The 24,805-nt window shown below is 42.3% G+C and overlaps 2 protein-coding genes across 4 annotated transcripts; one reads left to right on the plus strand and one right to left on the minus strand.

Moving 5' to 3' along the window:
• Positions 1–406: 406 nt before the first annotated feature.
• Positions 407–2,524, minus strand: LOC115167430 (histamine H3 receptor). Of its 3 annotated transcripts, none has more exons than XM_029721845.1 (4): positions 2,126–2,524; positions 1,753–1,919; positions 1,455–1,561; positions 407–1,301 (listed from the first exon to the last, which is right to left on the minus strand). In XM_029721845.1, exons 1-4 carry the CDS (start codon positions 2,451–2,453, stop codon positions 665–667), a joined length of 1,239 nt encoding a protein of 412 aa, XP_029577705.1. In that variant the 5' UTR covers positions 2,454–2,524; the 3' UTR covers positions 407–664. The 3 variants fall into 3 exon arrangements, with proteins under 3 accessions (XP_029577705.1, XP_029577704.1, XP_029577702.1); XM_029721844.1 differs by having other exon boundaries at positions 1,392–1,561; XM_029721842.1 differs by having other exon boundaries at positions 407–1,561.
• A 7,992-nt stretch (positions 2,525–10,516) lies between these two features.
• LOC115167431 (SHC SH2 domain-binding protein 1-like) lies at positions 10,517–23,498 on the plus strand. The gene is made up of 13 exons (XM_029721846.1): positions 10,517–10,871; positions 11,272–11,451; positions 11,623–11,738; positions 12,030–12,238; positions 14,622–14,717; positions 15,470–15,700; positions 16,271–16,448; positions 16,892–17,012; positions 20,096–20,227; positions 20,487–20,605; positions 20,755–20,841; positions 21,286–21,427; positions 22,682–23,498. Exons 1-13 carry the CDS (start codon positions 10,685–10,687, stop codon positions 23,029–23,031), a joined length of 2,148 nt encoding a protein of 715 aa, XP_029577706.1. The 5' UTR covers positions 10,517–10,684; the 3' UTR covers positions 23,032–23,498.
• Positions 23,499–24,805: the final 1,307 nt, after the last annotated feature.

Genomic DNA, 24,805 nt, shown 5'->3' on the forward strand with positions numbered 1-24,805 from the left:
ATGGATCGACATTTGTTTACAGAATGGTCATCCTTTCATCAAAGACAAACAAGGTTATATTTTTAGAAACACTTTTGGTGTTTTCTACTATTTAGTTTGGTGTGGATGGTCAAGGTTGTGACTCATGCTTAACAAATGAGGTCCAATTCGCTATCTACTGACTACGGCTGTTATTCAGTTTTATTTCATCCGTCGCTAGGTGACTGTTCAATGGAGACAGTCTCTCGATGGCCAAAGGAATAACAATCACAGCTGAAAACATATTTTTCTTTGCCATTTAGCGACACTTTGCTGCCTATATATAAAGGCTAACATACTGTATGTGGTACATAAGGTTGTGTTTTTGCAAAAAGGTTTTGAACAATGTTGCCTGAAGTCTAAGGTAGATGCCAGGGTAATAAACATATTGGAGGTGAGCTTCTGCATGTATTTATTGTTCAACATAAAACAGACATTACATTTGTTGTAAAGATAACTAATACACTGTGTAAGATCTGCAAACAACCACATGCTACACAGAAATACAAAACAATATTCATGGTGACCATCTGTACCCAGTGTTGTGCAACACTCATACGACCTGTCCACCTACACTATCATGAGACAACTGATTTTAAAAAACTGTCAGAACAAGGCCATAGTTGTCAGTGCAATTTGGTCATGCTTAATACATTTGTTCCATATACTGTGGCTGAATTTTAATCTTGGTGGTACAAAGCAGTTTTCTGAAAGCCTTTCGGAAGCTGGTATGACACAGCGGGTAAAGGACAGGGTTGATGGAAGAGTTGACCCACAGTAGCCAGAAGGAGATTTCATACAGGTAGTGCTGGACACATTGGGCATGGCACGCTGCACGGATGATCATTAACAGTGTGTAGGGAGCCCAGCACAGGCCAAACACACACACAATCACTGCCAGGGACTTGGCGACCTTCTTGTCCTTTGAGAGGCGAAAACGACTGGCAGCTACTTCAGATCGGCTGCACTGTTTACTGAACGAGTGCTCCGCTGACTGAAACCGCGTCCTCCTGGAATGCTGGACCACATCGCCCACTTGCAGTGGAGGAAGGTCCAGAATCGTGCCGTCCTTACTTGTCTCATGGTTGCTGTTCCCAGTTACTGCTGACACTTTAGCAGTAGATAGAATACCTCCTAACCTGGCAGCATTGTCTGGGATCCTTTGGGCTTCACCTTCCACTGGTCTGACGAAGAATACATGCTGAACTCCAGCTTTGAGGGCCTCCATCTCACAGTCCCCAGGCCCCTCGACAGGCTGCTCATCTCTCACCTGGTTCCGCCTCCTGATGTTGATGTAGATGCTGATATTGAAATACATGACAGTAACAAAGGGGGTGAAAAACTCTACAGTGGATGCTGTCATCAAGAAATACCAGTTGAAGTAAAACTCAGCGTGGCACTCTTTGTCGGGCACCACGCTACTACCAGCAATGTACTCCCAGATAATGATCGCTGGCCCATAGAGTAGGAAAGCAGCCAGCCATACGCTCATCATCTTCAGAACAGCCTCCCGGGTCACACCTTTCTGACACCTGTAGCTCACCTGATACAGAAAGAAAGGAATGGTGGCATTATTGAAATGGAGTGTACACACGGTTCTTGGTGCACTAAAGAAAACCTTTCAATTCGAATTTTTGATATGGCTTTACATTTCATTACTTCCATATCACTAGCAGACAGTTGAAAATGAAACCCGCTGCAGGAAAGGATAATCATGCGTAAATGTTTTCTCACCGCTTGTGTGACAGATATAAATCTGTCGAAGCTGATCAGGACGATGTTGAACACTGATGCAGTGCATAAAGTATAGTCCACCACCAGCCATATCTTGCAAAGACCTCGTCCGAGTCTCCACTCGCCGGTAATGACATAGGGGATATAAACCGGAATACAAAAGCCTCCTGCGGGTGGGATGGAACACACATTTTACGCACGACTATTAAGCACGCATTTGAAACGCGTTTTCAAATATTTTGGCAATATAGAACAGTACAGAGAGAAAATATGTATGGGTAGCAGTAGCTTATGAATCATGCACAACAGTATGTATACCTTTACAACAATGGCACACGATGCACTTGCTCACACAATACATTTACGCACTCACCAACGAGTAAATCGGCTATGGCCAAATTCAAAAAGAAAAAGTTCCCTTGAGTTCGCAAACTTTTCTCCACCGCAAAGGCTAGTATTACAAGCGCGTTGCCTAGCACAGTGGCGAAGACAAGAAGCGTCATGAGCACGGCCAATAACACGGAGGTAGACGGAGAGAATTGTCCATAATGCGAACGCGAGTTCCCAGGCATCTCCATATCACCAAGCGCCGTGGCGTTTCCCTGGGTAACCATAGACCAATTGAGCATCTCATTCGATTTCCAATGCGAAGTGACGGCCATGGAAGTTCCAGCACCCATCAATAAAGATTCGGGTTGCATTGTCCCTACTTATATACTTTTTTAGATTAGCTTAACCAGCCAACTTCAATAGCATGTTAAAGCTGACATGCCATGGGGTTCGTGTGAAGACTGAAAACGAGGAGGAAGATGCCGTTTTTATAGGCTGCAGCCTACATAAAACGAGAGCTGCGTTTTTATTGGTTGTTTTGCAGTGCTTGTGAGAACAGAAAAAACAGGACATATGATTCCTATCTCCTGTCTGCTTGATCAGATAGTATATAAAGACAGTGAAATAAAGATTTGAATAGGTAATTCCTTAGAATACACCACATTTGAAGGCTAATGGGTGTTCTGTATTTCTTTCTAAACATAATTTTAGCTGTTAGAAAATATGAATTTCCAAGGCAAAAATAAATGAAAATGTAATGTCTGAAAGGTATTCTCATCTAATTTCATATTAATATTAACATTTTGGCTGGATTTGCAAAGTTGTGTCAAATACTAATTCTATACTAAACAAAAGTATAAACACAACATGCAACAATTTCAAAGATTTTACTCAGTTACAGTTCATAAGGAAATCATCTATGGATTTCACATGACTGGGAATAGAGACATGCATCTGTTGGTCACAGATACCTTAATAAAGGTAAATCAAATCAAATCGTATTTGTCACATGCGCGGAATACAACAGGTATACAACCTTACTGTGAAATGCTTATTTCCAAGCCCTTAACCAACAATGCAGTTTTAAGAAAATCCCTAAAAATTTAAGATAAGAATAACAAATAATTAAAGAGCAACAGTATATAACAATAGCGGGGCTATATACAGTGGGTACCAGTACAGACTCAATGTGTCAATGTCCGAGGGGCACTGGTGTCAAGGTAACTGAGGTAATTATGTACATGTAGGTAGAGTTTGCCGTGCGGTAGCAGAGAGAACAGTCTATGACTAGGGTGGCTGGAGTCTTTGACAATTTTTAGGGCCTTCCTCTGACACCGCCTGGTATAGAGGTCCTAGATGGCAGGAAGCTTGGCCCCAGTGACGATCTGGGCCATACGCACTACCCTTTGTAGTGCCTTGCGGTTGGAGGCCGAGCAGTTGCCATACCAACCCATCAGGATGCTCTCAACGGTGCAGCTGTAAAACCTTTTGAGGATCTGACGACTCATGCCAAATCTTTTCAGTCTCCAGTTTTGTTGTGCCCTCTTCACAACTGTCTTGGTGTGCTTGGACCATGTTAGTTTGTTGGTGATGTGGACACCAAGGAACTTGAAGCTCTCAACCTGCTTCACTACAGCCCCGTCAATGAGAATGGGGGCGTGCTCGGTCCTCCTTTTCCTGTAGTCCACAATCATCTCCTTTGTCTTGATCACATTGAGGGAGAGGTTGTTGTCCTTGCACCACACGGTCAGGTCTCTGACCTTCTCCCTATAGGCTGTCTCATCACTGTTGTGTCATCAGCAAACTTAATGATGGTGTTGGAGTTGTGCCTGGCTGTGCAGTCATGACTGAACAGGGAGTACAGGAGGGGACTGAGTACGCACCCCTGAGGGGCCCCCGTGTTGAGGATCAGCGTGGCGGATGTGTTGTTACCTACCCTTACCACCTGGGGGCGGCCCGTCAGGAAGTCCAGGATCCAGTTGCAGAGGGAGGTGTTAAGTCCCAGGTTCCTTAGCTTAGTGATGAGCTTTGAGGGCATTATGGTGTTGAACGCTGAGCTGTAGTCAATAAATAGCAATCTCACATAGGTGTTTCTTTTGTCTAGGTGGGAAAGGGCAGTGTGGAGTGCAATAGAGATTGCATCATCTATGGATCTGTTGGTACGGTATGCAAATTGGAGTAGGTCTAGGGTTTCTGTGATAATGGTGTTGATGTGAGCCATGACCAGCCTTTCAAAGCATTTCATGGCTACAGACGTGAGTGCTACGGGTCGGTAGTCATTTAGGCAGATTATCTTAGTGTTCTTAGGTACAGGGACTATAGTGGTCTGCTTGAAACATGTTGGTATTACAGACTCAGACAGGGAGAGGTTGAAAATGCCAGTGAAGACACTTGCCAGTTGGTCAGCGCATGCTCGGAGTACATGTCCTGGTAATCCATCTGATCCTGTGAATGTTGACCTGTTTAAAGGTCTTACTCATATCGGCTGTGGAGAGCGTGATCACACAGTCGTCCGGAACAGCTGATGCTCTCATGCATGTTTCAGTGTTTCTTGCCTCAAAGCGAGCATAGAAGTTATTTAGCTTGTCTGGTTGGCTCGTGTCATTGGGCAGCTCTCGGCTGTTCTTCCCTTTGTTGTCTGTAATAGTTTGCAAGTCCTGCCACATCCGACGAGCGTCGGTGCCGGTGTAGTACGATTCGATCTTAGTCCTGTATTGATGCTTTGCCTATTCTTCAAATAACAAATATACCATTCCAGTGTTTTACTTGCTATACTTTATTTACTCTGCCACCATGGCCTTTTTTGCCTTTACCTCCCTTATCTCACATCATTTGCTCACATTGTATATAGTCTTATTTTTTTCTACTGTATCATTGATTGTATGTTGTTTTACTCCATGTGTAACTCTGTGTTTTTGTATGTTGTCGAACTGCTTTGCTTTATTTGGCCAGGTCGCAATTGTAAATGAGAACTTGTTCTCAACTTGCCTACCTGGTTAAATAAAGGTGAAATAAATAAAAATTAAAAAATTTGATGGTTCGTCGGAGGGCATAGCGGGATTTCTTATAAGCTTCCGGGTTAGAGTCCCACTCCTTGAAAGTGGCAGCTCTACCCTTTAGCTCAGTGCGAATGTTGTCTGTAATCCATGGCCTCTGGTTTGGGTATGTACGTACAGTCACTGTGGGGACGACGTCCTCAATGCACTTATTGGTAAAGCCAGTGACTGATGTGGTGTACTCCTCAATGCCATCAGAAGAATCCCAGAACATATTCCAGTCTGCTAGCAAAACAGTCCTGTAGTTTAGCATCTGCTTCATCTGACCACTTTTTTATAGACCAAGTCACTGGTGCTTCCTGTGGTAGGGGCGTGGATCAGAAAACCAGTCAGTATCTGGTGTGACCACCATTTGCCTCTTGCAGCATGACATTTCCTTCACATAGAGTTGATCAGGCTGTTGATTGTGACCTGTGGAATGTTGTGCCACTCCTCTTCAATGTCTGTGCGAAGTTGCTGGATATTGGCAGGAACTGGAACTTGCTGTGGTACATGTCGATCCAGAGCATCCCAAACATGCTAAATGTGTGACATGCTTGGTGAGTATGCAAGCCATGGAAGAACTGGGACATTTTCAGCTTCCAGGAATTGTGTACAGATCCTTGCGACATGGGACCCTGCATTATCATGCTGAAACATGAGCTGATGGAGGCGGGTGAATGGCACGACAATGGGCCCCAGGATCTCGTCACAGTATCTCTGTGCATTCAAATTGCCATCGATAAAATGCAATTGTGTTCGTTATCCGTAGCTTATGCCTGCCCATTACATAACCCCACTGCCACCATGGGGCACACTGTTCACAACGTTAACATCATCAAAATGCTCGCCCACTCGACACCATACACGTGATCTGCCAAATTCTCTAAAACGACGTTTGAGGTAGTTTATGGTAGAGAAATTAACATTCAATCATCTGGCAAAAGCTCTGGTGGAAGTTCCTGCAGTCAGCATGCTCCTTCAACTTGAGTCATCTGTGGCATTGTGTTGTGTGACCAAACTGCACATTTTAGGGTGGACTTTTATTGTCCCCAGCACAAGGTGCACCTGTGTAATGATCATGTTGTTTAATCAGTTTCTTGATATGCCATACCTGTCAGATGGATAGATTATCTTGGCAAAGGAGAAATGCTCACTAACAGGAATGTAAACAAATTTGGGGACTTCATTTGAGAGAAATAAGCTTTTTTGTGTATATGGAACATTTCTGGGATTTTGTATTTCAGCTCATGAAACTTGGGACCAACACTTTACATGTTGAGTTTTTATTTCTGTTCAGTGTAGATTAATTTGTGTTCTCCACATAAGGTGACACAAGTGCCTGGTAAATTACAGTATTTTCTATACTTAGTGACATTATGGACATTGATGTACAGAAACTTTGGCTTATGGACTAGCTTCAGACTGGAACTCAGGAGGACCATTGCAGCTTTCATCTATGTACTACTGAGTGCACAGAGACAGGTTGACTTTTTTCAAACGAGTAAAAAACAAGGGGGCTAGAGTGGACTGCTTTGACCTGACATGGTGACCAGTGGTCTAGTGCTATTTTTTTAGATACCGGAGCGAATCTTGTATTTGTTTTATGTCATCATTTCTCAATTAACCGACATGTAGCCTACTGTATAATTTCATTTAAGAATATACATACTATGCATCCTCCTAATTGCAGATTGCCTATGCTTACACATAGTGGCTCAAATATGCCTTATTTGGTGCTTTTATAAAATCCGAAAACACCAAATTAGGCCTACCTTATATAAATTAGGTCAGTGGTAGGCAACTAGATTCAGCTGCGGGACGGATGGTCAGGTTGGAACATAATGATAATAACTTGTACACTGCAAATTGTATTTGAAAATAATCATTTCATAACTTGATTACATTGAGACACAATCACATTTGTCTCTTTTGTTATTTGTGGGAATACTTTGGAAACGACACTACACAGCACTACACCACTGATGGTGACCGACATGAAACAACTTAAGAGCAAAAGATATAAAATTGTCATATCGTTGACAGAACTGCAAGAAGCAATGAAAAGTAAAATTTTGACAGATGACTCTGAGTACACTCTAAAAAATGTGTTTGGATGACCCAACTGCTGGGTTACAGGCATTGGGCAACTTAGTGGGGTTGTTTTTTTGAGAAAATAGCAAAGTAGGGTTGTTGATGCTGTGTTATTATTGAGATATGATCCAGCGGGTCAGATCAGAAGGTAGGCATAGCTTAGTAGGGGCGCTGCTTTCAGATATTGTTATTTTTGGCTACCTGTGAGAGTAAATGTCATTCCTGTTCCTCTGTTCTGTTGTATTGTTAGCACATGAAAAATTGTTAGCACTAACTTCTGTCCCTCTACTTCTCTATCGCTACCCCCTCCTCCATTCCTATCGCATAGCTTCAAAGAAAATTACATTTCAGACAGTTTTGAAGCTTTTATGAGGCTTACAGAAGTGTATATGTTCCAATGTTGGGATAGTTACCACTTTATTACAATATGTAATAAATAATCTAAATATTATTCATATTATATTATAACATGTAATATGCAAAAATATATAAGGAACATTTAAAATTGCAGTGTACTATCTTAACATCTGATACAATACAACAGAACAGATTAACAGGAATTACATTTACTCTCATGGGTGGCCCAAAATAACTGTCTGAAAGCCATGCCTCCTGAAAATAACCTAAGGATTACATTATAAAATACCCAGCTGCTGAGTCAACCCAGCATGAAAGTGAATATAACCCAACTGATAGTTAAATTAACCCATGTTTGGGTAATCTGAACAACCCAGCCAGTTGAGTTATTCACGCAACCCAACTGTCTGGGTAAAAATAACCTAGCTTGTGCTCTGTCCAGTATTTACCCTGCACTGGGCTACCAAAAATAGAATAAATAATTGGGTTGTTTCTAACCCAGAATTTTTTTTGAGTGTAGGCTACGTGGGCATGCTGTCAGGAGGCTGAAGCGGCCTAAATGACAGTCCATCTGTGAACACCCACAGAACATGTGTTCCTTACACATTAAGGGCTCAAAAAACAATAATTAACACTTAACATACTCAAATATTCTCACAAGGGTTTACAATTCTCAAGAAAATAGATATGAACATTCAATCTTTCAACTCAAAAGGCCCCTATTTGCCTCCTTACTGAGGATTTATTTTCTGCATCACCAGCAAGTTCACTTTACCCCTTTTGAAATAAAATCAATCTTTGATAATACTGTAATGTATTTGATAATAAATATGAATTGAACAATTAATCTGTCTCTTGAAAATGTTTCTGCTGACACCTACTGGACAGAAGTATGAACTTCAGGGACTAGGGCTGCATCTGACAAGGCCTTGCACTGGGCCTACTAAAGCACAGCAACATAATCCTTTCACTATATAAACACAACCCATGAAAATATCCCACAAACTCGTCATAAACAGTCGTAAACAGCTAGGTGTGTAGTTTGTAGGTCAACTTCTAATAATGATTTATGACTGTCTGTGGTTGAGGGCTATAATACTGTCAATTAACAAAAACCTAGCTAGTGAAGTCGACAGTGCTGCTTACCTTCATGCTCAGATTCTATCCCAAATAATAACGATAGAGGACAGTATTTCCTTTTTCAATTCTGCTCTGACAGTGGTAGTTTAGCTAGATCGTGAAATGGGCCTCATACACAGTCACTGGACTCAAATTGTCAAAAATTCAAGTCAGGTATTTTTTTTACCAACTATTTTTATATATTATGTTTAACTTTATAACCTGACAGTTGTAGTATGCTATTTGTGAATGTGAATATTATTTTATTATAACTAATAGCTAGGTCTATATATTTAATTTGTGTGAGACATTATAATCAAGTCCAAAGGATGTTGCAATTTTGATAGTTCAGATTTTCCTTAGATTGGTACTTATACAATAACACAACATGCACCTTACACATAACACATTTATTACTGAAATCATTGTTTCATTTCTGATGCAAATGCTTGCTGGCTTGACAAGTTCACAAGACCATACAAACAGAGATGTCCATTTGTTATCCTGTGGTCCTCTGTGTGTTGTTACCCAGTCATCAGATTATATGTGCTCAGCCAACATGAAAAATAGCCTGTGACAAGCTACGTGTCAGAATAGCCACCATGTTAATCATGTAGATGCTTATTTATACCACAGTCAACAACATGCTTGACAATAAAACAATCCTCTAATAATGCTCAGTGTAAACAGACATTTACCGATAGTGAATGAATGTAAATCCACAGTTTGAATGGAATGTTCTTTATAGTGACCTGGCCAGTTTGATGTACCTGATTAGGTTGATGGATTAAGACGGAGATGCTGATGGACAGGTATAATCAGGAGGTTGACACCATATTGCTCTGACTAGGATCAGGACGTCACCAGTCACCACTGTCCATCTCATTTTAAATACTTATTCTTGACATCCCCCACTATTCCCCCCCTTCTCATTCTGCTCTTTCTTACTCATTCCTTCCATCTGTGCACTGTCCCTCTGAAACGACATCATTGACTCACTATTACCTCAGTCAGGACTACTGCTTGGTGTGTAAATCACTGCCCAGAAACAATGACTGTGTTCCCACTCCACCACTGAAAAGGATGCTGTCAGCAGTAGGCTACCACTTGAACGTGAAAAATGTTAAAGGGGTACTTTGGAATTTTGGTAATAAAGCCCTTTATCTACTTTCCCAGAGTCAGATGAACTTGTGGACACACTTGTTATGTTATGTGCATTTTGAAGGAAGTTGCTAACTAGCGCAATGACTTGAGTCTATGGGTATCTGCTAGCATGCTAGTAGATACCCTTCCAGTCATTGTGCTAACTCTAGTTAGCATTGGCTCACGAAACTACCTCTAACATCCTTCGTACTGGACACAGAGGCAATACAATGGTATCCACGAGTTCATCTGACTCTGGGGAAGTAGATAAAGGGCATCATTGCCGAAATCCCAAAGTATCCCTTTAAGGCTTTTATCTCGGTCAAGGATATATATCTCTCTCCCCTCTATCTTTATATCTCCTTCTCCCCCTCTATCTCTCTCTATTATTTTTGTTCTGCATCTCAATAGCCAAAGTGCGTTCCTCAACTTCCTCCGGAGGCTCCCATATGCACTGGTCTGAATAAACAATAGAACAGGTCAAAGGTATAGGGAAGACCAGGCATTTCCTTTGTATATAAATGTCTCTGATGTAACTTATTATCAAAGATTCTTTACAAATTGTGATACATTTGCACTCATATGTAAAAAAGTAAAAAGAAGTGGTTTACTATTGGGAACGCCTATCAATGGAACCACGCCAAACCTTTAGCCAACTGCAATGCTCATTGGTCGAGAGTCCGTAAACCGGGGAAATTTTGAAATGTGCAATGTGGAAGTGCATTTCTTAGCAAAGGCACAGTTAGTTCGCTAACTCACCTGTCATTTTAGTGCTGGATTTCATTGTGCATTCGGACCTCTGCTGTGCCTAGTTTGAAAGTTGTACATTGGCTGAAGAAGACGGTTGTTCATCTATGACGGAGCCTCAGCTTGAAGCAGGAGGAGACACGGCGGCCGATGGAATGATGTCGACGGCAGATTCAATTACTTCAAGTGAAAGTGGACAGAACAAGACAGACAAAGTGGATTTGGAGTCAAATGTCGAATTAGAAGAGGACGCCAGAGATTTTAATTTGCGACAAGAAGATGTTGTCAGACAAGGTTTTGTTTAACTATTGTTGCACATCTCAACCGTGCAGCTAGCCTAGCTAATAATGTTGGCAAGCTAACGTTCGTCAATTTACTTAGCTAGTAATCTAATGTTACTGTTACTAACTAAACATGCAATGCCACCAACTGTTGACTAAAACAGCAAATAAGGCTAGGTATATCTAATTTCATTTCTATTTGCTGTATTTCAAAGAACTGTTAGAGAGAGAAAATGTATCAGTACCTATTCATGGAATTATTTCGTCTCCCCTTGATAAATACCCGCTGCTAGGCCATGCCAGATCAGTAATTGATCATGAAGGATAGGGCAAAAGGGAAGGAAACCACGTTACACTATGCATCCAAGTAGTAAATTATATATCAATCTAACTTATACTTTATTTTCTAACAGGACTTTTTCAGAATGAGGAAGATGACAGTGACAGCGGCACAGACTACTTCAACTCTGATATGGCTGGTACTCAGTTGCAACGTGATGAATGCGTAGGAGATGCATCCCTTCCTGACACCTTTCAGACAAATGAACTGCTTTATTACGAGAGATTCAAAGCCTATCAAGACTACATGCTAGGTATGTAACCTTACACAGTCTTGCATAAATTCAGTTGTCAGGTTTACTAGCTAGAGGATGAAAGATGATTACTACAACCATATTGATCGATCTTCAAGGCTCCCAGTGAAAAATCTAAACAAAGCTGACTTGAGGTGTTGTCTCAGATGCTGTATGTGCTGTTTTGCACAGGTGATTGTAGAACATCAGAGGTGAAGGCCTTCACAGCTGACTACCTGGAGAAGGTTCTGGAGCCTTGTGACTGGCAGGCACAGTGGTGCACAGACGTTTTTGATGTGCTAGTGGAGGTAAGTCACTTCGACCTGAAAGATTTCCCAGCAAGAGACTTGTCTAAAGGAGCTGTGCTTTGTACACTGCATGAATGAATTGGAACAGTTGTACTCTGGATGCAGTTTTATAGGGAATCTGAATCCAGAGGTCTGGTTAAACAGTGAAACAGCTATTTTTTTCCAATGTTATACAGATGGTTGGATCTGATCAGTGGAGCAGAAGTAGTCAAACAGGGTAGCCTAACAATTTACCCTTGAAAAATTGTCATATAAAAGGTTACAACCTCATACTTCTGCCCCTTTCCTCAGGTGGTGGATGTGAACTATAAGGAGCTGAAAGCCAAGGTGAAGCTGGTGGTGCCCCTGCAGTGTGAGACGAGAGGCTGCGAGCTCACAGAGGCAGCCATGAATACCGTCTTAGAGGCCACGCTGCACAAAGTGCCTCTGCAGGAGCTACATGTGGTGTTTGATGAGTCTGGGGACTTGGACCAGACTGCACTGGCACTTGAGCACCTCCGGTAAGTCCCTATTGTTAATAAAACTGCTGAGGTTTTTATTCAAAGGGTTGTTAAAGCCATAGTTATTCTTTCCATGTCAGATTAGAAAGCACCAGAAAAAGTTCCCAGGGTGATTCCCCCCCCGCCATAACAATTATTGAAACAGGCCTCTTGTTGTAGGACTTTGCATGGGGTGGAACTGACCTTCCATTTGGCTGTGCCTGACTAACATCTCTTTCTGTGTGTGTGTGTGTGTGTGTGTGAAAATGTATCCCTCTTGTCTTTTTGGCCGCTTGAACTTTAGAATAACTTATTTTTTGGAGTGGTAAAAGCTGCAATATGTCAACGTTTTTACAAAAGCATTCAGAATAATGTCAATGGACATGTCACTTCACCCCTACCTACATGTACACATTACCTCAACCAACCTGTATCTCCGCTAGAGATGAAACGATATGAACATTTCATATCATGGTTATAGTGACCACATGTATCAGTATTATTGCGGTATTGTTCAAATGTGCTGGAAATGTTCATAAAGTACTGATACACACACTGAAATCATTTCACCAAGTTTTATATTGAAAACCAACAAATAGAATTAGCAGCACTATGCACTTTTTGTGTGCAAAAACATTAAAATAATAACATTAACGATGGCACATGTGGCCATGAGGTAAATGTTTCCCTAGTGCAGGTTTAAATGAACACAACCTTAGCAATCAAATAAACAAACAAATAAAATTAGCAGCACTCACTTTGTAGTGAGGCACAGCAACCTTCATCAGCCTCAGAAAGCCAGGACTCTCAACTTAATGAAAGGGCTGCAGTTAGGTCTTGAGCATTTTTTGATGTGGGTGCATAAGCAGCCTGCCTTTTTTAAATGCTTGCTCAGGTGTGTTACAACTGTAGATGAGGAGGGACCAGTAGCATCACTGGGTTTGCCTGTTGCACGCCCACTCTGTAAACAAGGGAATAGAAAATGTATTATTAATATTGGTGTTACATTATAATTATTATTGTTCACACACAATCTTCTGTGTTGCATTTGAGAATATGCAATGACCCCATGCACAATTTACATGAATACAAATGAGTCTTAAGAAGACAATGATAATTGCGATGAGCCCAACAATTGACATAAATACAGGATTCTTGTATAGGCGTCTATAGTGTTTCTCCTGTTGGAACACTTTTACAACCAAGTCGACGTCTGCCGGATTGTAAAAGACCAAAATATGTTGGTTGGGTGACTAAACTACATCAAATGTATTTATAAAGCCCTTCTTACATCAGCAGATGTCACAAAGTGCTGTACAGAAACCCAGCCTAAAACCACAAACAGCAAGCAATGCAGGTGTAGAAGCACGGTGGCTAGGAAAAACTCCCTAGAAAGGCCAGAACCTAGGAAGTCCTTTTCTGGCTGTGCAATGGGTGAATAGAGTCTGCAGACACATGATGCATTCAGCAGCAGAACAACGTGTAGTGTTTTTTCAAGAGTAGGTAACACTGAAAGCTACAGTTTACATTATTGACAAGGTATTAGCAAGTTAAACAGACAAACCATGGCATTTTTCACCCATTCCGCTATAAAGTAGTGGGTGTTGGTCACAAGTGTTGCCCACTTTCGCAGCAATTTTTTTTATTTGCATGTTCTGCAGACAGGGTGACCATCATCGATTAAGTTCCCCTAAAACCCAAAATACGACCACACTTCAGATTTGGTCCTCTTAGAAGGCTGAAAAATCTCCCGAGCGCTGTCACTGCCTTCTGCCATGTTTTCACACACAACAAAACCCACGTTGCATGCTGCGCCTGCGTCAGACTGTTGCTAACTCTGGTTGATGCTGGACAGTATTTACCGTGAGTTTTTCAAACCGTCATAATCTAACACGGTTTTAATGATAATAACAATTTGAAACGGTAATACTTATAGTCTGGAATTTTAACGTGGTTCATCGTGAAACCGGTAACCCTTTCATCCCTAACCCCCGCACATTGACTCGGGACCGGTACCCTGTAGATAGTCTGGTTATTGTTATTTTATTGTGTTACTTTCTAGAATTTTTTACATTAGTGTATTTGGTAAATATTTTCTTAACTCTTCTTGAACTGCACTGTTGGTTAAGGGCTTGTAAGTAAGCATTTCATGGCAAGGTCTACCATTGTTGTATTCGGCGCATGTGACAAAATTTGATTTGACAGACGAGACAGAACCGACATCACCCGTCACATTACAGCGGCAGAAAAAAATATATGGACTAGTTCTTATGTGATACTAAATAACAGAAGGGTGTGTTCAAATTTCGTGGTGTGACAGACCGATAATACACTGGAGCAACTGGTTCTGCTTCTGTGCTGTGAAATCTCTTGTCTGAACTGTCTCAAACCTTTTTCTTCTTAGGTTTTTCTACAAACACATCTGGAGACAGTGGGACGAAGAGGAGGAGAATGATGACTTTGACTACTTTGTCAGATGTGTGGAGCCCCGCCTCAGGCTGTACGTGTGGAAGGGCGATAGTGGGGGGGGGGGGGGGGGAGATTAGTCAGTGTGTGGGCTAGATTGGCACATTCTCATTTAGGCTGTATTGGTTCAGATCTGCCAATGACACGGCTAGCTTGAACCCATTATTTTAATGCCGCTATCAGAATGGCCATATGGCATAGGAACCTGTAGAGCATTGTAAATGAGTGCAGTTCAGGAACACTTGAGCAAGCTCCGTGTCTAATGGTTGGAGCTGGATATGTTCAAGGCTGTTATTGAGAGGGTGCAGATTATTCCTTGGACACTAGATGGCAGTATGTTCCTGGGGATTGTGAGCATACTGTGGCATCTCCTATTTTGTTTATGGGTGGAGAAGGGGTTTAAGATATGTTATTGGCTTCAGCAGAAATCCACAAGCTTGTTAATGTTAGACCAATCAGCTCCTAATTTATACCAAGGACACTGTTGCCGATTTGCTTTTAATAGACAAAGAATGTCTTTAACCCATTCATGAACGGCTCCTTGGATAGAATGGAGGGTGTCGATTCTTTCTCCAAATAATGGTTAAGCACATTTTCAAATGCCGGACAAGGCCATCAAACAAACAATATTGTGCTCTGAGCATCTCCTCTAAAGTTATCTGACCTTAACCTCTCGTTGCCCTCTAATGTTGCTGAACAGTTTGTTCCCAACAGTCCTCATAATGCGATTGTGTTTTAAGGAAATCAAAATAAGTATTTCTCCCTCTGTGGCTGTCAACCCTGTAGGTTTTATGATATTCTGGAGGATCGGGTGCCTGCTGGACTTGTGGCAGAGTATTACTCTCTTTTGGCACGCTGCTCTCAGAAGTTCCGTGAGTTTTCTAGCCTGCGGAACGGCATCAGCAGCGACTCGGAGTCGGAGCTGGACAACGTGTCCATGGTGGAGGGCCTAAGGATGTACGAGCAGATGGAGGCTCTGAAGCGCAAACTCCGGATCATTGAGAACCCGCTGCTCAGGTAGCTGGCCAAGGGGACACGGGGTGGGAAGACTGAGAGGAGCTATCAGTGCCTCTGCAGAGTGTGTGAGGGAGTAGTTGTGTGACTGATGGAGTTGGTCTCCTAACAGAGGGAAAAATAGGAAGACGGCGTAAAGGCTATTGGATTCACCTCTGTCCCTGAGCTAGCATGTTTGACCTATACTGCCCCAGTTGAGCGCAAAACCTCTCACAGAATGGCACTACACTACAGTCCAGTTCAATGCATCATATTCTGGTTAGAATACAACAGAGGGACAGCAGTTGAATTTATAGTTACTACTAACGCACACTTGGTGGCACCTCAATTGGGGAGAACGGGCTCGTGGTAATGACTGGAGCAGAATCAATGGAATGGTATCAAACACATGGGTTTTCCAGGTGTTTGATGCCATTCCATTTGCTCCGTTCTGGCAATTATTCTCCCTTCAGCAGCCTCCCCTGGCCTATACTTTGAGACGCTATTGGAAAGTGGAGATGCAACCATTCTGCTTTGTCCAATGCTGTACCATTGTGTTCTTCTACATAAATCTATTCTCTCCTGACACTGCAGGTATGTGCTGGGATACAAGGTGAACTCAGGGCAGCAGTCGTGCAGGGCCAAGGGGCCTCGTGTCTCAGGTGGCCGGATGGTCCATGTCGTGTCTGTCTCCACTACAGTCAGCCAGCTGCAGAGCCTGATTGCAGACAAGCTAGGGCCCGAATTCTCAGGGGAAGAGTTTGAAGTACAGGTATGGCAAACAAATAAAATCGTTTTTTATTTTTCATATCCATGACATTTGTCCATTCTTAGGCATATTGTATTTTGTCAAATGTAAGTTTGCCTAGGTTTCCATTTCAAATGGCCTGTTTAATGAGATGACCAGAGATGAAACCCAATGGTTAAGTTCTCTAACTATGTCACACTTGTGTATTGGTCTAATGCGCTGGGATTTGCTAAGGTGTGTGGGCTTTTTTTATTTGACCTCCCTAGTTCCTGTACACTGGCAATCCACCAGGATTTGTAGAAGCTGTGTCTGTTCGCCTGAATGCCTCGGCTCTAGTATCTTTGTATTCCACTGAGACGTTAGAAGCAGAAAACATGTGTTTTGGTCTTTCTTTGTTTAGTCATGAGCGCAGATCTGTGTTGTATAGACCGACCGTGTACTGGAACTGCTCTGTGTTTAAATGTTAGTTTCACAGTGAGCCCCTGCTGGCTGTGAGTGCCTGCTACGAGGGAGACGTGGTCATCGTCCTTCCAGGACACTACAATGTCAGCAGCTCCATCAGTATCCCAGACTCCATATCAGTGGAAGGTAATGTTTCGCATGTCTGCAAGCAGCCTTTATAATGGCAGGGTGCACTACTGCTGTATGTATGTACAGGTAACTGCCAGAGTAATGGAGAAACAACTCAATGAGGGACACAGTGTATTGAAAGTAGGTGCTTCCACACAGGCGGAGTTCCTGACTTAAAACAATGTAAACCATTTGCCATGGCCGTCTGTCACCAGATCTCAACCCAATTGAACACGTATGGGAGACAAAACACCAAATTATGGAATTTGTTGTGGAAGAATGTTGCATCCCTCCAATAGAGTTCCAGAAACTTGTAGAATTTATGACAAGGTGCATTGAAGCTGTTCCGGCTCGTGGTGGCCCAACACTCTATTGAGACATTGTGTTGTTTCCTTTATTTTGTCAGTTACCTGTATGCATCAGTGGAGGCTGCTGAGGGGAGGACCGCTCATAATAATGTCTGGAATGGAATGGTATCAAACGCATGTTTGATATCATTCCATTCATTCCATTTCCAGCCATTATTATGAGGTGTCCTCCCCTCCGCAGCCTGCACTGTTATGTATGTATCCTTTGTTGCTTTTAGCCAGCCAGGGATGCCTCTTGCTGGATTCAGGTAATGAGAAGTAGAATCTGGAAGCTTGGTATTGCGAAAATCCAGATTCCACTATCTGAATCCAGCAAGAGGCCTCTGATTTTCTGTTTTCCATTCATTGAAGTCTGATGTTCAGTCATTGCAAAAATGTCCTTTTTTAATTAAATTTTTTTTTATGTGAGTTGTTCAACACATTTTGCAGGTTGTCTGAATCTTTCCATCCCTTTCTGTCACTAAAGAATCTGTTGCTATATCTGTGACTGTGCTGCTAAGTACTGTTATGGCCATGGAAGTTATTTTCATATTGAACACTTGTGTAAGTGTTTCAGATGAAATCAAGTGTTCACCAGCAGATTATACTTTTACGGTACTGGCTGTACTATGTGGTGGGTTAATGCTTGTCGACGGTAAAACAACCACTCAATCTACAGCACATGGAGTGAAATGAACGTATAGCAGAGAGGATGTGGGATGTACAGAGGGAGCCCTCGGGAATAAAATAGAGATTGCTGGCGCAGTAAGCATTTCAACGGGGATGATATTAATGCATAGAGAAGGCTAGCGCGGGCGAGGAGAGGTCAGAGCAGAGGCGCCGTGTCAGTCTCTTTATGCAAATGCAGGGCCTGCCGAGTTGGATAGAGGGAGGGGAGGTTGGAGGGGCTGTTTACATGCGTCTGTTTCTATGTGCGTGCCCTCCTGTGGTGCTAGGAAACCCCTGAAAGCTGAGATAAAGAGGGTGTGGAAATAAGATGCGGCGCTGCCTGGCACTGCACCACGACAGGAAAAGAGCAACTCAATTAGACCACCACTGGATTACCATAATAGAATTCTCCCTCCCACCAAAGAGCCTTTGATATTTAGAGGAGCAGGGCACACACAGGCGCTTATTGCTTTTTGGATATTGCTGTATCAAAGATGGATGGGAAAAAATGCATATGATCTATCTTCATAATAAGTATTGCGAGAATTTCCGAAAAGCGTGTTCCTGAGGAGACATTAGAATTCATTAGTGAGGCGGTTCAGTCAGTTAGCACTTGTTAAGAACAGACTGTATTCGTGATCTGCAATCAGTGCACCCGTTTTAGCGTTTTTGAAAATTAATTCTCTAAGCAGCAGCACATTTTTGCCAGTCATGAAGTCCACTGGGAATAGGGTTTTTCTCTCCTGGATGTGTGCATGGGCCTATGACTTTACCAATCGATATTCAGCCTTTGGCCTTTCCAATGGCAGCGTGTGGAACCTAGCCAGTGCTGTAGAATTGTTGGCCACATTGTGGAACACCTGTCTCCAGGCCATCTGTCAAGGAACAGAGAATAATGAACCCTAGCCGTCAGAACACTGTCCATCACATTCTGCCTGCCTGCCTGGGATTGTGCTGAATCGCTACTTGTCATGTACACCACTGTGAGGTTGGAAGGAGTGTTCGGACCCAACACTGGCCATTTAGCCATGACCCAGTTGTCCCAGCTGTCAGCATGCAAAGATGGAGCAAATGCAATTTAATCTAAATGTATTATTTTTATGTACAGTTGGTGAGGGGGGGAGGGGGATTAATACAGTAATAGAGTATTGCGCTATTGTTTTTGCAGAGTTTCTATCGATACTGTGACTCTAAGTTTAGATTATTGCTAGGTAGTTAATGTTAGCTAGCGCTAGTCGGCTGTACCTACGTCAACCTAATAGCTCATCATTCTATTCACCATCTTTTTAAATGCTGAGCCAACATGTTTTCAGCACTTATCTCCATGACTGATCAAAATGCCTTTTTCCTGGCTCTCTTGTCTCTCTGCCACAGACATACACTACTGGTCAAAAGTTTAAGAACGCCTACTCATTCAAGGGTTTTTCTTCATTTTTTTTCTATTTTCTGCATTGTAGAATAATAGTGAAGACATCAAACCTATGAAATAATACATATGGAATAATGTTTTAACCAACAAAGTGTTAAACAAATCAAAATATATTTGAGATTCTTCAAATAGCCAACCTTTGTGCAAAGCTGTCATCAAGGCAATCTTAGCATACTCTCAACCAGCTTCATGAGGAATGCTTTTCCAACAGTCTTGAAGGAGTTCCCATATATATATATATTGCTTTTCCTTCACTCTGCGGTCCAACTCATCCCAAACCATCTCAATTGGGTTGAGGTCGGGTGATTGTGCAGGCCAGGTCATCTGATGCAGCACTCCATCACTCTCCTTGTTGGTCAAATAGCCCTTACACAGCCTTGAGGTGTGTTTTGGGTCATTCTCCTGTTGAAAACAAATGATAGTCCCACTAAGCGCAAACCAAATACTCAGACCACAAATTTAATTAAACAATATACCACATTACTTCTTACTAGTAATGCATTTGTTTTAGAAGACTACAAAGCATGCTCTTCTGTTTTTTTGTGCGGGGTGGGTAGAGCTGAGTGGCTGGTAGATTTTTAAATCTACCTGCTCTGGTGGACCAAAAAGTAAATTTTAGGCCCTGATTTAGGCTAATAAATCTTCTTTCTTTTCAGGGTTCGGCCTACCTGATGAGGTGGTGATTGAGAAGAAGAACAAAGGGGACTCGTTTGTGGAGTCAACAGGAGCTGACGTGAAGGTCTCCAACATCAAGTTCATCCAGCACGACGCTATCGAAGGCATCCTCTGTGAGTCCTCTTAGTCCTTCTCCCAATGTGATGCTGCCTCTACATCTACCCTGCCCCCCAACTCTACCCATTGTCCTGCGTTAGTAATTCTGCCTAAGCTGCTGGCACTGCTTAACATCTGGCAACAGCAATATATCAATGACTTTCCAGGAGGAGAATGGGGTTATGGTCATACACGCATTCGGAATACTAGGATCTAGCTGGCCTCTTTATTTACCTCCTGGTGTCAATCTTCATCTTATTTCCGTCTTGTCTCCAGGTGTACGTCAGGGTAAGCTGGAGATGGAGAACTGTGTCCTTCAGTGCGAGACGACAGGTGTCATTGTGCGGACGTCAGCCCACCTGACCATGAACATGTGTGACCTCTACGGCTCTAAGGTGAGAGGTCATTGACGCTCATCACTCTTTCATGGTGGCTTTATTTTTTTATTAGTACAGATCTAGCTCTCATGTTAATCATTGTGTGTCTCTGAGGCCGTGCAGTAGCCTAGCTGTGTCTCTACATGCTGATAACTGTTGTGCTCTAGGGAGCTGGTGTGGAGATCTACCCTGGCAGTGTCTGCAGTATGGTGGGAAATGGCATACATCACTGCAAAGAAGGGATCCTGATCAAGGTGAGAGATTTGAAGTTCTACTGGTCATTTACCAATCTGTATATTACTGCTCCCAGCACAAGCACATCCAACCTCCATCTCTTCCTAGGTTCAGTTCAATTCTAAGCCTGTGGCATTATCTTCCCTCAACCGAAATTGAATTTAGTGGAGAAAGATGTTAAAATGCACACACACACCGCAAAAACAAATATGGACTTATTTCCCTTGTTACCTTCAGATGCGTTCCCGGGGTCTTATCTCATTCCCTGAGGCTAGAATGGTAGTGTGTTTTTTATCGCTCCCTCACACAGAGCTTTCCTTCCTGTTGTCTCTCTGCTCAGTGTGTTGGACTTGGCCAGGACAACTTAAGCAGCAAGACTGACTTGATGACTCTGTTTATGCCTGTCTTTCCCCCTCTCTCTGTTGCTCATCTGTCAACCTCCTCCATCCCTTCAACCCCCCCAGGACTTTGCCGATGAGCTGGACACCATGCCCAAGATCACCATGGTGAACAATGTGATCCACAACAACGAGGGATACGGAGTGATCCTTGTCAGACCTAGTGATGCTGTACCGGGCGAGGTTGCACAGGAAGACACCCCTACAGGTATGAACTAGTTCCAAAGCCTGGGGAAGTTTTCCTCAGGAATATGATTAAAAAAAAGATTTACAAAAGGGGTGGAGTACAACAGTCTAGATGGAAGCTAGTGATGCATTGACACTTATCAAATCTATCACATATTTTGCATCGCTGGCGTTTCAAATCGAGTTTTGGCTTTATGAAAATTGAGATTTGCCACAAGTGAGCAAGCTTAAGATACAGAACTAACACCGCACAAGCTACTAAAACTTTCTTACATGGAAGGAAAAGAAACATGGACGAAACAAGGAAAAAACTGTAATGCCTCTGAGGGGAAATGTAATTACTACTTAGATAATTTAATTTGAGCGTTGAGTACCAGCGCTCCCATTCAAGCACATAATCCAATACTGAAGTTCCAATAGACTTCCATAGGTAGAATCAACAAGACAGGATTGTCACACGAGACTAGGTACTAGCCAAGTCTTACTCAGTATTTCCCACATCAATGGGTTTACTATCTCTGGAAGGCTGAGTTGGTTTCACTGGGAAGTTTGTGAGAAAATGTGCTTGACCTTCAGTCCAGGGCAGCTACAGAATAAAAGGTGCAGCTGAAGGTGGCATGGCTTAAAATACGTCTGGAGTGCTCTCTTCGTCTCCCTCACGCTCCGATGTCCTCTAATGGAATATCCCTTATTGTTTAACCCCAGTACACAGGAATAAATACCTCTATCCCAGGCAGGAGAATGAGCGAAAGTGTCAGAAATTTGAACTTAAACAAATGAAATAAACAAAGCTATCTCTTCTCTTCAGATTACCCTTTTAAAATGTTATCTACAACATTCATTAATTTTGCGGAGACACTACTAAGCCAACAACTGGGTAGTAATTGTCATTTGCGTTGTTATTGAAAAGATGATGTCCATTATGGTGCTTTGTTATTTTCCCTTCGGAATTAAAAAAAAAGCTGTTAATAAAACATTTCTCAACACTCCATAACCCACTTTAAACGTCGTAAAGAGGCTGCTCGCATTTGGATTTGAAAAGGTAAGAGCAAGGCAATTATCTACTATTGATCCCAAAGGGCAGTCTTTGTTAGAATACACTGTCAGTCTGATTTGAACAGAATATAGTAATGTTTCACAGGAAGGCGTGGTGTTTTCATACATGACAAATCCGAATGCCATGATGGAGAAGGAAGTGGAAGTGGTGGTATTAGGTCTGAATGTCACAGCGGGGTGTTAACAAGCCTGTCATGAACAGATTCACATTATTTTCCAGATGAGCAACTGGATATAGAAGAAGGGAACGAGGACATGAAGGGTGAGGGGACGATGCAGGTGGGTGTGGACGTGCAGCTCATCGTGGTGGACGACTGCTCTGTGAAGGAACCAGTCTCCTATTCGTCTTGTTACGTCGTACCTCCGGAGTTCACGGAGGGCAACGATGCCATCAAGAGGGAGCTGGTGGCCACGTCAGCCAAGAAGCAGCGACGCCGGAAGAGCAGGCTGAAGGAGCTGGGAGTGACCCAGGCAGATGACAACCTGCTCTCCCAGGAGATGTTTGTCTCCATACAGGACAACCAGTTCAGGAGAAACGGCATGGGCAGCTTCGGCACCTTCTTGTACTGAGACTAACTGACCCGTCCTCCTGTTCTGTATTCCGTACATGCACAATCACACTTTAACTTTATTTATTCCAACCTCTTTGCTAAATTTTGCTGCACTGACTAGTGAGTGGGTATTTGTATTTTTAAACGCTTTTTAACATGGCTTTTTAATACAATTCTCATTTTAGTATACTGATATTGTGGAGACCTGAGTGTAATAAACGCAATTATTTTCACTATGACTAATGATGAGACTCAAATGTCCTTCAAATGTTTTTTCACTTTTTTGGGTGGATATTGTATGATGTCTTGTAATGTGTGTTAAGATGACACTGTTTGAAATTTTTTTTGTTGAGGGAAATCACATTGCCTTATTTTTGAGTTAGTATCTCACCCTCACCTGTAGTTCTGGTCATTTGTTTATCAAATGTTGCTGAAAACACTGTAAACATTCTAAATCATGAGCCAATAAAATGAGTATTTATGTAAGTTTTGATCTATTTGTTTTTTTTACAACTGGACACAGGACATATGAGAGGGGGGAAATCTGGAAGGGTGCTTATTGGTTTTCTGGGCTTAAGGCTTCACCTTTTATAAGATGCTCACAATTGTTTAATTCCAGTTGATTAATTTCCTGGGGATTAAAGGGCTGGTAAAACCTCATTACACCACAGACAGTTTGATTAATTACCTAATCCAGCATGCCCCTGTGAAATACAACACATTGTACTGCCTCTTATGAGGTGTCCCAGGCTGACCTCAATAGACCAATTTTTTCCACAAATTCAAAACTGAATTAAATGGTGCCGGTAATCATTATTTCAGTGAAAGCATCTGCCCAATGATGGAAAAAATGTATCTGGTGATGAGTACAGACTGACAAAAGTCCATATTTAGGTCAGCATTTGACTGGGAGAATGGAATAATTGGATGTGAAATGGTTTTGTTAAATTGAATGTTTTTACATACACATTTAATGGACCCACTAACAACCTAGCGATCGATCATTTCATAGTGTTTTGTGTATGGGGGGGGGAAAGCTTTAAGGGAATGTGCCGTGCCGAGGCGTTACTTTCCCCCCCTCTGCTTATTCCCGGTAGGACTTGTTGCTAGTGAATGACTTGACCCTATCGTAGCATATTTATAATTTCTGCATTAGGCGAAAGTTCCCTGGTTCGAATACCCGAGCCGACAAGGGGAACAATCTGTCTCTACCTGTGAGCATGGCACATAACCCTCATTTGCTCCAGTGTATGTGACAATAAAACAGATTTTTTTTCTTTTTTTTAAAGCTATAGGGAATGCCAAATATAATTTATAGGTCTGAACACTGTCTGGGTATTGGACATAATCTATGAACAGGATCCAGGTGGGTTTTCATTGTCATCTGAGGAACCAATTATTTTCTAGGACCGCTCAGGAATCGTGTGGTTTTGTATTGAGAAACTACAGGCGATTATAGATTTTCCTCAACGTTTCAGTGACGTGCTATAGATGTCAAACAGAACGGGTGAAGAAAGAAACTGCAGGGCTGTTTGGCAAACGTTTTATCTTCAATAAAATCATTTTAGAATGACAAAAACAAGAGCTCTGGGTGATGGAGGACAGTAGAAAGTGCTGTTTGAAGTTGTGTCCTTTTTATAAATAGTGAGTCTCTACAGGAACGAGCAGTGGCCGTCGTTCTGGGGGAGAGGGAAGGGCCTGTCTGTTGTCCTCAAACTACTTTGTCATATGAGGGGGGAGAGCTGACAGGCTGGCTTTCAGACTCACTATTTCTCTCAACTTTTGTAGCTCCC

This window comes from Salmo trutta, chromosome 29 (genome assembly GCF_901001165.1).
Source record: "Salmo trutta chromosome 29, fSalTru1.1, whole genome shotgun sequence".
Classification (NCBI taxonomy): domain Eukaryota; kingdom Metazoa; phylum Chordata; class Actinopteri; order Salmoniformes; family Salmonidae; genus Salmo; species Salmo trutta.

Coding starts and splice junctions, on each gene's coding strand:
- LOC115167430 (XM_029721842.1), bottom strand. CDS start 2,453: ATGCAACCCGAATCTTTATTGATGGGTGCTGGAACTTCCATGGCCGTC. Junction 1,920..2,125: donor CATAGCCGATTTACTCGTTG/GTGAGTGCGTAA, acceptor TCCCACCCGCAG/GAGGCTTTTGTATTCCGGTT. Junction 1,562..1,752: donor TTATATCTGTCACACAAGCG/GTGAGAAAACAT, acceptor TTTCTGTATCAG/GTGAGCTACAGGTGTCAGAA.
- LOC115167431 (XM_029721846.1), top strand. CDS start 10,685: ATGACGGAGCCTCAGCTTGAAGCAGGAGGAGACACGGCGGCCGATGGA. Junction 11,739..12,029: donor TTTTTGATGTGCTAGTGGAG/GTAAGTCACTTC, acceptor CCCTTTCCTCAG/GTGGTGGATGTGAACTATAA. Junction 17,013..20,095: donor AGACTCCATATCAGTGGAAG/GTAATGTTTCGC, acceptor CTTTCTTTTCAG/GGTTCGGCCTACCTGATGAG.